Source organism: Salmo salar, chromosome ssa18 (assembly GCF_905237065.1).
Source record: "Salmo salar chromosome ssa18, Ssal_v3.1, whole genome shotgun sequence".
Classification (NCBI taxonomy): domain Eukaryota; kingdom Metazoa; phylum Chordata; class Actinopteri; order Salmoniformes; family Salmonidae; genus Salmo; species Salmo salar.
In genome coordinates this window covers 55,437,415-55,451,668 of record NC_059459.1, presented here as the reverse complement: position 1 = coordinate 55,451,668, position 14,254 = coordinate 55,437,415, and the positions used below count along the sequence as shown (strand labels likewise).

The 14,254-nt window shown below is 43.1% G+C and overlaps 1 protein-coding gene across 12 annotated transcripts in view; it reads right to left on the bottom strand.

The window, feature by feature from the left end:
* LOC106577507 (calcium/calmodulin-dependent protein kinase type II delta chain) overlaps positions 1-14,254 on the bottom strand; it is a 130,949-nt gene that overhangs the window by 62,253 nt on the left and 54,442 nt on the right. For all 12 annotated transcript variants that reach the window (XM_014155586.2, XM_014155591.2, XM_014155594.2 and 9 more), the window contains exon 3: positions 1,975-2,034. In XM_014155586.2, coding sequence (XP_014011061.1) covers positions 1,975-2,034 — 60 coding nt within the window. The remainder of the gene's footprint in view (positions 1-1,974; positions 2,035-14,254) is intronic.

Below are 14,254 nucleotides of genomic sequence, written 5' to 3'. Positions count from 1 at the left end.
TGTTATTATTACAGGAAAACAGCAGCTCCTTTCTCACTCTACTTTTTTAACCATGTAGGTTGGGAACAACTACCCTGACACAGTGGGCTGGCCAGGACTGAGACAGATGGTCAATGTTTGTGTGTGTGTGGACAGTACACAGGCAATTATGACATAAAAGTGTGATTGGTCTTACTTAGGGTTCCAAAGCTACCGGTAATTTACCAAAGTTACTGTCATCTTTGGTAATAACAGGTAATTTTTATGGCAATCTATGGTAATTTATACTTCAATATTTCAATTTTTAATTTTTTTTAATTCATATATAGATTTTTTAAATCTGTGTCCATATCGTTCCTGAGTTTCTAGTGATTATACCATATGGGTTCAACAGCAAATAGTAAAATTAATTTAAAAAACATCAAATCAACAATGACATTTTCAAATAAAAGTAGACTCGACAATATTTCTTTGTGTAGACCTTACCGTGAAATGCTTAATTACAAGCCCTTATCCAACAGTCCAGTTCAAAAAAGAGCTAAGAAAATATTTACCAAATAAAGTAAAAAATAATAAAAAGTAACACAAAATAACGAGGCCATATACAGGGGGTACTGGTACTGAGTCCGTGGGTACAGGCTAGTCAAGGTAATTGTACATGTAGGTAGGGGTGGAGTGACTACGCATAGATAATAAACAGTGAGTAGCAACAGTTTACAAAACAAATGGGGGGGGGTGGCCATTTGATGAATTGTTCAGCCGTCTTATGGCTTGGGGGTATAAGCTGTTAAGAAGCCTTTTGGTCCTAGACCTGGTGCTCCGGTACCGCTTGCCGTGCGGTAGCAGAGAAAACAGTCTATGAATTGGGTGACTGGATTCTCTGACAATTCTTGGGGCTTTCCTCTGACACCGCCTAGTATAGAGGTCCGGGATGGCAGGAAGCTTGGCCCCAGTGATGTACTGGGCCGTATGCACTACCCTCTTGTTGGGTTCTACATTTCAGAGTACAAACGCAAGGGACACTGAAAGCTTAAACCAAGTTTATTCTTCCCAGAGGGTCAATACAGCTGCATTAAACAAAGAGATGGTTTCACCCGTGGTAGTAAACATACCCCACCATGGGTGGAGTCTCCTCCTTATCGCTAAACATTGCATCATTATTGCAGGGCAGGGAGCTGAATGGGCCTTAAACGGTTCCTCCCCTTATCAGTACTGCCACATGTGATCGTGTTCCCTGCACTCAGACCCCTCCCAAGCTTCACTATGGCATCCCTCATGTCTCTGTTATAACTAATGATTAATAATAGTTCAAGCTCAGAAATCCAAACCCATCACTTTGTAGCGCCTTACGGTCAGATACCGAGCAGTTGCCATACAAGGCGGTGATGCAAGCGGTCAGGATGCATGCATAAACTAAATCATATAGTGGGTCAATTTCCGCAACAACTAAGAACGTTGAAACGCGAGGCTCAACTTCTCCGCTAATATGGTGCTCTGGCTACCACGCTGTAAACAGTGTGACGTGAACCCTATCACATGCGCAGATACTGTGTGTGAGCGAAGTCTTGCATCTCACTCATCTCAATATCTGTGGTGCTGCTCGTGTTTAACATGCTGAAACCTACATTTTAAACACCAATGGTATTAACTAAGTTGATGGTTTATATTAAGGAGACATTTTTACAACTTGGTCATTCAATTTGATTAGTTGTACATATTTTACATGCGATAAGGCCACAAAGAGGGCCAGACATAATTACAGGGTACAGAGAATCTGAAGTACCCAAAAGGGCCACTAGATAGATGTCTTGTGATAACTTTGTAATTTAACAAAATTCTGGTAGTTTACTGGTAAACTTAGAACGTTTTCAGTAATATACCCTCCCTAGTCTTACTGCTGCCAGTGAAGGGTCAGCTGGCACATTGTCCAGAAAGAGGAGAGGGAAGAAGTTAGAGGGAGCAGGGCACTGAAGCCTTGAACAGCATGGGACTTACCGATATTGGGGTGCTTGAGCAGGCGACAAATCCTGGCCTCTCGCTCCAGCTTCTGGTGATCTATAGGAGAGAGACAAAACAAAAGCCATGAGTCTCGAGGCACACACCTTCACCTCGAGGGCCGTGGCATTCCCTCGCTTTGTGGTTAGGGTAAGTAAGTGTCATCTTTTCTCCCGTTTTCACATTCCTGTGACCACACTAAAAGACATTCCCTGTTACTTCCACGTTCCATTCCCTTCTCAGTAAGAGAGCAGTGTCAACACATTCACAAAATGATCAAACATCCAGGGCGATATTTAACAAAGAATCAATGAGCTACAGTTGATGCCTGGTTATTATATATTATTACCGTAATTTCCGGACTATAAGCCGCTACTTTTCCCCCAGGCTTTGAACCTCGCGGCTTAAACAATGACGCGGCTAATATATGGATTTTTTTTTTTTTAAACATTCTGTGACGTGCTTTTTGGCGGCATGAAGCTTTCATTAGACCAATGAAATTGCCGAATGGGTTAAGGTCAAACAACTTTTTAGTTTGCTGTTTAGATTAAATCGAGCGCGCTCAAACTTCCCATCATTCTGATTACGGTAGTCATTTTGTCACCCTCATCATGGCAAAGACACGGAGAAATGCATATGATGCAGCTTTCAAGTTGAAGGCGATTGATCTGTTGGAAAAGGAAATACAGCTGCTGCACGGGAGCTTGGTCTGGAGCAATGACTTTCTTGGTAGGCTACTGTTTACTGCTAATTTTACATTTTTTGTTACAAGCCGTGTTTCGTTAAAGCCTATTTATTTTTGTTACAAGCCGTGTTTCGTTAAAGCCTGTGTAAAGTTCATTTGTTTCAATGTACCGGTAGGCACCTGCGGCTTATAGACATGTGCAGCTTATTTATGTTCAAAATAATATTATTTTTTTTAATTCAGTGGGTGCGGCTTATATTCAGGTGCGCTTAATAGTCCGGAAATTACGGTAGTACAATAAAGTCAGTAATGCTATGCCCACTTAAAGTTGACCTCTTCGCTGAACCAGAAATATAGACTGATCTTGTTTACATAAGGTGTCTCATCATGCTGCCAACAAGATATCAGATCACTGCAACACTTATGACAGTGGGCTTTGAGCAGCCCTAACACTAAGATGTGTTTATTATTTGTGACGCGAGATCATTGACATGCCAATATCAAGTGCTACTAATTTCAACACAATTATTGAATCCAAGTCCCGTCCAACTGAGTCCAATGAACTAGTAGGCTACCCCATGGTGAGGGGGACATTCATTTATTAAAGTCACTATGAGTAAGTATTTGAGAACCACTTAAAACGTTTCAAATTCATCCAGGTTATTCATTATACAGCAACGTCGCAGCGAAGCAGGACTCCAATTCCTCCAGGTTCCGCTTTCATCTTTCAAGAGGCCGACCGCTGCAACCACTGAATTATTTATCATTAATAAATTCAGCCGACAGAAACAGGAAATGAACAAAATTCATTTTCACAGAGTTTAATGTAGCGTGTCCTTCATAGATAAATCAAGTGTTGAAAAATGTTGAGAAGAAATATCCACCTGGTAGCTCAAACCAAGAGGAGAGCTAATTTTGAATTCAGCTGAAGAGGGCCGCGCCGAAGGACCCCAGTTTGTAGAATCAAATGGCGGACTTGTTAAACATACAATACATGACCAAACATAATATGGAGTTGGTCCATTCAGCCACAATAGCATTAGATGTTGGGTGATTATGCCTGGCTAGCTGCCGGCATTCCAATTCATCCAAAAGGTTTTCGATGGGGTTGAGGTCAGGGCTCTGTGCAGGCCAGTCAAGTTCTTCCACACCGATCTCAACAAACCATTTCTGTGTGGATCTCACTTTGTGCACCATGGCATTGTCATGCTGAAACAGGAAAGGGCCTTCCCCAAAGTGTTGCCACTGTTGGATTCTAGCTTGAAATATATTTATTCATGTTACCATACTAGAACTTATTCATTACTTAACATGTATAAGGAATGTATATGTTAGGGGTCAAGGAAGGGTAAAGATGAACTAGGTGTGTGGAAAGTTACTGAGTGATATGGAAAGTTACTGAGTGACAAAAGGGGAAGAGCAGAAAGTTCCTATTCTATTCAAATACAGTTGAAGTCGGAAGTTCAAATACATCTTAGCCAAATACATTTAAACTCTGTTTTTCACAATTACTGACATTTTAATCCTAGTAAAAAATCCCTGTTTTAGGTCAGTTAGGATCACCACTTTATTTTAAGAATGTGAAATGTCAGAATAATAGTAGAGAGAATGATTTATTTCACCTTTTATTTCTTTCATCACATTCTCTGTGGGTTCAGAAGTTTACATACACTCAATTAGTATTTGGTAGCATTGCCTTTAAATTGTTTAACTTTTCCCACAATAAGTTGGGTGAATTTTGGCCCATTCCTCCTGACAGAGTTGGTGTAACTGAGTCAGGTTTGTAGGCATCCTTGCTCGCACACGCTTTTTCAAATGTTCTATAGGATTGAGGTCAGGGCTTTGTGATGGCCACTCCAATACCTTGACTTTGCTGTCCTTAAGCCATTTTGTCACAACTGAAAGTATGCTTGGGGTCATTGTCCATTTGGAAAACCCATTTGCGACCAAGCTTTAACTTCCTGACTGATGTCTTGAGATGTTGCTTCAATATGTCCACATAATTTTCCTCCCTCATGATGCCATCTATTTTGTGAAGTGCACCAGTCCCTCCTGCAGCAAAGCACCCCCACAACATGATGCTGCCACCCCCGTGCTTCACAGTTGGGATGGTGTTCTTCGGCTTGCAAGCCTCCCCCTTTTTCCTCCAAACATAACGATGGTCATTATGGCCAAACAGTTCTATTTTTGTTTCATCAGACCAGAGGACATTTCTCCAAAAAGTACAATCTTTGTCCCCATGTGCAGTTGCAAACCGTAGTCTGGCTTTTTTATGGCGGTTTTGGAGCAGTGGCTTCTCCCTTACTGAGGGGCCTTTCAGGTTATGTCGATATAGAACTCGTTTTACTGTGGATATAGATACTTTCCTACCCGTTTCCTCCAGCATCTTCACAAGGTCCTTTGCTGTTGTTCTGGGATTGATTTTCACTTTTCGCACCAAAGTACGTTCATCTCTTGAAATACATCCACAGGTACACCTCCAATTGACTCAAATGATGTAAATGAGCCTATCAGAAGCTTCTAAAACCATGACATCATTTTCTGGAATTTTTCAAGCTCTTTAAAGACACAAGCAATTTAGTGTATGTTAACTTCTGACACACTGGAATTGTGATACATTGAATTATAAGTGAAATAATCTGTCTGTAAACAATTGTTGAAAAATTACTTGTGTCATGCAAAAAGTACATGTCCTAACCGACTTGCCAAAACTATACTTTGTTAACAAGAAATGTGTGGAGTGGTTGAAAAACGAGTTTTAATGACTCCAACCTAAGTGTATGTAAACTTCCGACTTCAACTGTATGTTATTGCTGAATATGAATGTTCCTAAAGAGGGAGGCAAAGGGTAACAGCCTAGTTTCAGTTCTTGATAAGGCAGACCACTTGCTGAGGAACCAGGACAATGAAGGATGAGGAACTCAACTCGAGATAAGGTCAACAGAGGCGAGAAGACACTGGTGGGGGGGGGGGGGGGCACAGGGGCCCAACCCGAAGACCATCTGATTATAGTCCCCTCTCTCTCACACACACACACACACACACACACACACACACACACACACACACACACACACACACACACACACACACACACACACACACACACACACACACACACACACACCCACGAGGGTCCTAGACTTAGGCATGGCCATGACAATACCAGAAAGAGGAACCTACTGTGTTTCTGCCTAACAGAGAAGGACTGTCTATCTTAGACATGAAAGGAGATGACTCCGCCTAGTTGGGAGGTAAAAATGCTTGTGTGACTTGCATGTTGTCTTTGCAGCTGTATGACCCAGTGGTTGAATAAACTTGGTTTGAGCTTTCTGTAGTCGTCCGTTTGTTTTTACTCCGTTTGTTCAGAACCTAAACACCACAAAGTTGGAGGCACAGAATCGTCTTGAATGTCATTGTATGCTGTAGCATGAATATTTCCTTTCATTGGAACTAAGGGGCCTAGTACAAACCATGAAAAACAGCCTCAGACCATTATTCCTCCTCCACCAAATTTTACAGTTGGCACAATGCATAGGGGCATGTAATGTTCTCCTGGCATCCGCCAAACTCAGATTCGTCCGTTGGACTGCTAGATGGTGAAGAACGCAGTGAAGAACACTTCAGAGAACGCGGTTCCACTGCTCCATTGTCCAATGGGAGCAAGCTTCACGCCACTCTTTCCGACGCTTGGCATTGCGTATGGTGATCTTAGGCTTGTGTGCAGCTGCTCGGCCATGGAAACCCATTTCATGAAGGTCTCAAAGAACAGTTATTGTGGTGACGTTGCTTCCAGAGGCGGTTTGGAACTCGGTAGTGAGTGTTGCAACCGAGGACAGATGATTTTTACGAGCTTCAGCACTCGCCGGTCCCGTTCTGTGAGCTTGTGGGGCTTACTACTTCTCGGCCGAGCCATTGTTGCTTCTAGATGTTTCCACTTCACAATAACAACACTTATAGTTGACCGGGGCAGCTCTAACAGGGCAGAAATCTGACAAACTGAGTTGTTGGAAAGGTGGCATCCTATGACGGTGCCACATTGAATGTCACTGAGCTCTTCAGTAATGCCATTCTACTGCCAATGTTTGTCTATGGAGATCGCATGGCAGTGTGCTCAATTTTATACACCGGTCAGCAACGGGTGTTGCGGAAATAGCCGAATCCACTTATTTGAAGGGGTGTCCACATACTTTTGTGTATATATAGTGTATTAATGTTTGATAAACACTTTGGCATAACAACACATTCACCTTGGCTTCTCTGTGTGAGCCAGAGGTAGACTGCAGAGTGATAGGGACAAAAGGTGTAGGAAAGTGCAGGTGGTTCTAAATAAATAAAATGTCAGGGTACTTATTGAATTATGTAGAATTGAAATGACCCCAACCCTGCATGTAGGCCACTGTCAACATGATGTGCAGGGAGTTGAAGAGGCCCTTTCTTGCTGTGACATTTGAAATGTATGGCGAAGTAAATAGAGAAGTGGTTTATGTACAGGTTACATGTGTTGTTGTGAAAGGTGCATGGCATGGGGAACTCCATAGGCAGAGCCATAGGCAATTATATAGGAGGGAGTACACTACCGTCTTTCACCTGCAGAGGAAGCTCAATGGCTCAGAATAGGTGCATGCCAGGCAGGTATTGAGGGAGTGTGTGTAACTGGGTCAATTACCAAATCCTCATCAATCCAATTGGTTAACGCCAGAGTAATGCTACCCATATGTCAGGGAATCTGTGAGTGTGTACGTCTTGTGCGTGCCTCATCTGTGCATCTCATGTGAGCCATATTGGACAATGCCTGATTCCTTGAAGGATTTCTCTAGAGATAACAGGATATATTTAACACCATTTGTCCATCTCTAATCCACCGTCTTTGATCAAACCTGAACTTCACAGGGCTCTGATGCTTTCTCATCCAATCTGATTCCAAAACATCCTAATCCCACAAAACACCAATCAGGTGCAATTTCCTAACATCCACATCTCCAATCAGACTTGCTTTTACAGGCCTGTAAAATCGGTGCTCCTCCAATCAGATGTGCATTTGCACGGTTCTAATCCCTGCTACTCGAGCCAGATGTGATCAGGGAGCGTCACCAAAGATCCCTCCAATCACGTCTTGTTTTACAAACGTCTAATCCCAATCACACCTATCCGATGTGCTTTTACAAGGCGGTAATCCCGATCGCCAGGCGGACTTTGGCATGCTCCCATTCTCCCACGTCACCGAATCTGTGACATAACAGGACTTAGAGTGCTGCTCACCTCCAGTAGCTCAACCATCCAAGTTTTCATTTTCACTATCCTTGTATTAATTCTATATGGCTTTAGTCAATTGCTCTAATGTAAAGGATAATGGATTTCAATGAGGAGTTATGGTACCCGATTTACATTTACAACCTTGTAATGACATGTGATTAAAATGGGTCTAGACAGAAAGACCATGTAAACATCCATATTTTCTCCACAAACATATGCAAAAACATGATTTTCAAGATCACTACAGTTCATCAATCCAATTTCTATAAACGACCATGTAAATAAGATGATCCAATTGGTCTGAATCGCCATAAATCGTGACACACAAAGAGTATGAATATCCATCATTCTCTCATTAACGACTCTGAGTGGTGCGATTTTAAACATTAGCAACACAACTTAAACAGCGTTGTGTGATTCACCCTGGAGCTGACCTATTTAGCGTCAGTCATCCCCAGATGAGCAGTGAGAGAGCGAGTGCTGTCAGGCCTGAGAAACGGGAGCAGGCAGCAGCTTTTTTCCATTGCAATCAGACCCCTCTGTCACTAACTTGACGGAAATCTAGCACATCTGGTGCCGCTGACTCCCTCAGGTCCAGTCAATTTCTGTCCCCAACGCCTTGAAGAGGCCAATTCATCGGTTTCTTTCTTCCCTGGTTGGATGCGAGGAAGAGTGTGGTTGACACTTCCTCACCTCGTTCCTCTCCTTCCTCCGGGAGACCTTACTTTACACTGTCTCGGCCTTGGCAGCACAGCCAGACAGGGGCGAAAATCTGATATCCACTTTGGAGCGGACAATTACATGAAATTTTCTCAAGAGCAATTCCTGAGGGGGACACCAAAAGTAGTGCTGTAACAGATAGCCTACATTGTAATATGGTAAATGTATATTGAGGAACCAAAGAAATAAGGTGTTTGCTGTACTCCTAACTACCGGTACCCAAAACTACACAACTAATCACAACAGCAATACCATTGCCTTTAAGAAATCTTAGTTCAGTCACCAGTTTAAGTTGAGAGTGGGGGTATCCATGGCATTTTCGAATTATGTTCCTATTTTACAAGTCAAAAAAATGGAGAACCTTTCATAATGTTGCCAAACAAAGACTCAACAAACTTATCTGAGACTCCCTGTCTCTGCCAGTCTGACCCTGCATATCTGTCCCCAACTCTGCTGTCTGTGTGCCATCTGTTGCCTGCTCTGCCTAATGACATCATTGTGAAACATTTCCATTATAATTTCATTTCTTTCTTATGAACATTTTATCAACTAGTCTTTGAGATATTAGGCTACTAGGGTTCTTACTTTGCGTTTTGGTGTACTGAAAAATACTCTGATGTCCGTCTTTTATTTTTCTGCCATTTTTCTACCTGGCTGGCTACACACAGTGTGTAGGTTATTTACAGTAGGAGATGGGCTTCTATCATCTTCAATCATTCTATATGGGCTTCGATCTAAAAGGTAGCTAGCAAATGTGAAACGGATTAAAATGACAAGAGTTGACAGCTGTATGAGTTCACCATTTACACAACATATGCTGCAACCTTTTGTAATTTTAATAGTTTGTTTCATATAGGCTGGCTTCCAACAATAGCTGAATTTGCAAAACTTGCGAGCACCAATTCTGTTTCAGTGGTGTTTGCTATAATCTTTGCTACCCGGGTTAAATAAAGGTGAAATAAAATAAATAAATAAAAGTTCCCTTGCGACAATTTAGCTTTTGCAACGAGACCATTAAATATATTTAAGACAATGGTAGATGAGAGTGCAGTTCTGTTCAGTTTGGACTTCAGTTTATCGCTAACCTTATCACAGGGACTTTGAAGCACTAACTTACATCATCTGCATGCTGATTCCATCTTTGACGACGCCACATAAATTGAATAGGTACTAGCTAGCTTAATAGTTAATATTTGCGCGCTAGCTCTGCATATTCAGCTAGTGTGTGTGTGCGTGCGATTGACTGGATGAACCTCACGGCAGTTACGTAGCAAGCTAAGGAACTGGCAGTGGATCAAACCATTGTGAGGCAAAGGGCGGGGGGGGGTCGCAATCTTTTGAAACTTAAAAACGCGCTATTAAGTGTCTCTAATCAGCACAATTGCTTTCATTGTGTATTATTAATATTATTTAAATTACATAGTTATGTTTCAGTGATATATTGGGGGGGACAAATCATATTTTTCCCAGGATGGGGGGGTCGTGTGTCCCCCCGTCCCCCCAGGGATTTCCGCCCCTGCAGCCAGACTGATTTAAAATAGAGAGCCAATTATTTTCCGAAGGGGAAAAAAAAAAGAACAGACAAATAGCTCAACTTTAAAAGCGAGAGAGGAAACGAACGATGGAGAGGAAGCTTCTTAAAAAAGAGGGAACGAGTGCAAGCCCCCCTGAAAGCAGCAAAGAACCCTGGGTAGTCCGTCATTAAAAAAGGGCAATTTCAAATGCAGACTGGTCCATTCAAATAAATGGTGCGCCGTTTATCGCGGGAAGACATCGTGTCTTTACAACACTTTGTAAGAGAAACTGATAAGCCTGAATCAGTTGCCACTGAAAATAAGCCCCATCACACACTTAAGTCGGTTTTATAAAACCGATAACGCGGCAGGTAAGTATGCAAATTAAGACCCATGGCGCACACACACACACACACACAAACACTGGCAGATGCTAATGAAGACCGGCATTTCCCTTTACCATCCCTATCCCCCTAAAGACCAGAGGCTAGCCCCAGATAGATGGGCACACCTGGGTACCCCCGGGCCTCATGAATGCGGTAAAGATGACTCCGCCGCACTAACCTACTCTGGGTGTGAATGAGCCTTTCTATCACAATGTGCTGCTCATCCAAGTGTGTGATACCACAGAAGCCCAAGACCCCGTGTTGCAGATCCATCCGCATAATCATCATTATCATCAATGTTAAAAAAATATTGAAAAAAAGTCAGTGCAGCTGACAGATCCTGGCAGACAAAGGGCAATGGGATGAGTCATAGTAATGGAAAGAATCTGACAGAGAATCCTCGTCATAACACAGCTAAGCCATCGGAGAGACATTATTGAGGTACCGAATGTAATGCTGGTCAATTCTTCATATGCAGCATAATGCCGAATGCAACCTACGGCATTTGCTATGAGCCCTTTAGACAAAAAAGAAATGAGTGAAAGTGTGTGTGTACATACACACACTCAAATATGTTGCTGAAGGGCTTGGGGAGGGACAAGTCAAGTTGAGGTCAGTATATAGTGTGCCTGTCAGATGACTTGACTGAATATCTAGAGGAAGAGACTTTTCTAGTGTATGTGTGGTCTTAATCAACGCGCTCTCGACCCTTGGCAGGAACAGTGACTCAGTGCACAGTGTCGATGTAATGCCAATGTGTGTGTGTGTGTGTGTGTGTGTGTGTGTGTCACTTTCTCTCTTTCCCTCTCTCCTTCAGCCCCCTCCTTAAGGCTCTGATTCTCAGGGGCGAGACGGTCTGTTACGCCGTACACTGACTAGTTCATACGCAGACGGTCTCTTTCAGACAGACCCAGACCACTAAGAATCAGGCCCTGGGGACAATCATGATCACCACTCCAATGGACACAGCCTTCTTCATTTACTATCCAGCACAATAGCTAGAATGTATTTCATAATCTACACTTCCATACGTTCTGAACTTTCATGCCCAATGGTATGTTGCCACAAATGTTCTGAGCACGTATGAGAGTATGCAAGTGCTAAACCTACAGGCACATAAAACTATCTTCTATAATTACAAGAAGGAAAAGGCAGCGCACGTATTAAGGACACAGGCAGTTAAACACTTTTTCTATAATCATAATGATGACAAAAACTAAGCGTGTATTAATGCCATAGAATGTTATTCATCATAGACCAGGGAGGAAATACTGTATCATGCAACAACAACAAAAAGATGTCAACCCGTTTCTTGGCAGAGGGATTGATGGGACACAGAGAACTACAGCTTTGCATAACAAACAAATGTGTTGAAAAAAAAAGGAGAGATGGCAGGATGCACAGGAAGGGCAGCAAAGATGGAGGGGGAGACATGTAGAAAGCGATAAGTAGTCAAAAATATGTCTGCAAAAGGTTTGAGTAAGTGGGTGAATAAATGAATGAATAAATGAACAAATGAGCCAATGAGTGATTGGATGTATAAATGGCTGAATTAATGAACTAATTAATGAATGGAGTGAATTTATGTTCATTTACATGTTATGAATGACTGGAAATGTGTATGCTAGCATGAATACAGAATGTTATGCAAGAGTCTGTATGCGTGTCTGCATCCTTTGGGGGCAATGGCCCTGTCCTAAACACTGATGGTGATCCCCAGTCACACAGAGAGGTAGGCCAGCCTTCCCTGTCGGTCCTGTTCAGTATTCAGTTCACACTCCGGTAGTGCATCTCAGTAAGGCATCCAAGGGCAAAGACCCAGACACTAAACACCAATCTTGTATCTGCTTCAAACAGCCAGCAGGCAGGCACGTGTAGACACACACCTGCCTAAACGCACGCACACGCACACGCACACACACACACACACCCTGGAGGTGGCTAAAGCCCCAATCCATTCTCCTAAAGAGGATCTTACTCTCTTATCTTGAGCCCTGGCCCACACCGTCACATCGATACAAACCACACAATGGCCAGAGCAGGAGACCAACTTTAACAAAGCCCACACTACACACTAGCAGTGCTGGCTGAAATATGGGAGAGGTGGCAATACGCCATCAATGCTCCTGACTCGCTGCTTCTCTCGGCTGTGTTGCCAAGGCAGCAAAAAGAAAGTGTCGCAAAGGGTAGGCCTTAAGCCTCGGCCGCCACTTCCACCTGCAATGTGTCAGATCACAGGTACTAATCCTTAAGAGTCTATTGACGCAGCCGTGCGTCAATCTAAGTAACATAAAAAAAATCCCCATCAAAATCTGTCAGTTTAAGCTAGAGATATCAGTCTCAATCCACTGCATCCACCTATGTCGGCCTTCCACATCTGCAGTGGAAGGTGACCAAGCTACAGCTGTGTTTGTCATACCATGAGACATCCCAAAAATCTCTCGTAAAAACATCTGTCGCGTCTGAACGGTTTGGCCTGGGAAGGGGAGACTCTCGTGAACACGATGGTGTTCTCCATTTTGCTCTACAACCCCCACAAGTTTCACGGGACTCGTCTGAAGTCGGTAATGCTGATGTGCCAACTTCTGTCTGTAGTGTCTGAACCGTTTGAGCTACGAACTAATATGACACCACTATGGAAAGGGAGACTCATGAGCACGATGGTGTTCTCCGTTTTGTTCCAAGACCCCCACAAGTGTCACAGGACTAGTCTGAATGTAAGCCATACAAACGAATGGAAGAATGGAAGTAGTTTTGTGCCAACAAAAATAAGGGGTTAAAAGTATGTGGACACTCTTTAATATTTTGCTATCTCAGCCAAACCCGTTGCTGACAGGTGTATAAAATCGAGCACACAGCCATGCAATCTCCATAGACAAACATTGGCAGTAGAATGACCTTACTGAAGAGCTCAGTGACTTTCATCGTGGCACCGTCATAGCATGCCACCTTTCCAACAAGTCAGTTAGTGAACTTTTTGCCCTGCTAGAGCTGCCCCGGTCAACTGTAAGTGCTGTTATTGTGAAGTGGAAATGTCTAGGCGCAACAACGGCTCAGCCGCGAAGTGGTAGGCCACAGAAGCTCACAGAACGGGACATCCGAGTGCTGTCCTCAGTTGCAAAACTCACTACCGAGTTCCAAACTGGAAGCAATGTCAGCACAAGAACTGTAGTGGTGTAAAGCTCACCGCCATTGGACTCTGTGGCAGTGTAAAAACATGTTCTCTGGACTGACGAATTACGCTTTACCATCTGGCAGTCCGACGGACAAATCTGGGTTTGGCGGATCCCAGGAGAACACTACCTGCCCGAATGCATAGTGCCAACTGTAAAGTTTGGTGCAGGAGGAATAATGGTTTGGGCTAGGCCCCTTAGTTCCAGTGAAGGAAGATCTTAAAGCTACGGCATATAATTACATGCTATATGATTCTGTGCTTCCAACTTTGTGGCAACAGTTTGGGGAAGACCCTCCTGTTTCATCACGGTAATGGCCCCGTGCACAAAGCGAGGTCCATACAGAAATGGTTTGACGAGATTGGTGTGGAAGAACTTGACTGGCCTGCACAGAGCCCTGACCTCAACCCCATCGAACATCTTTGGGATGAATTGGAACAAATTTTTTTGCCATTTGTGACTGTGCGTTCGATGCATTTCTATGGGCTATAGTAATAAAGGCAAAATTCTATATTTTATCAAATATTATTTCCTTTTTTTGATAGC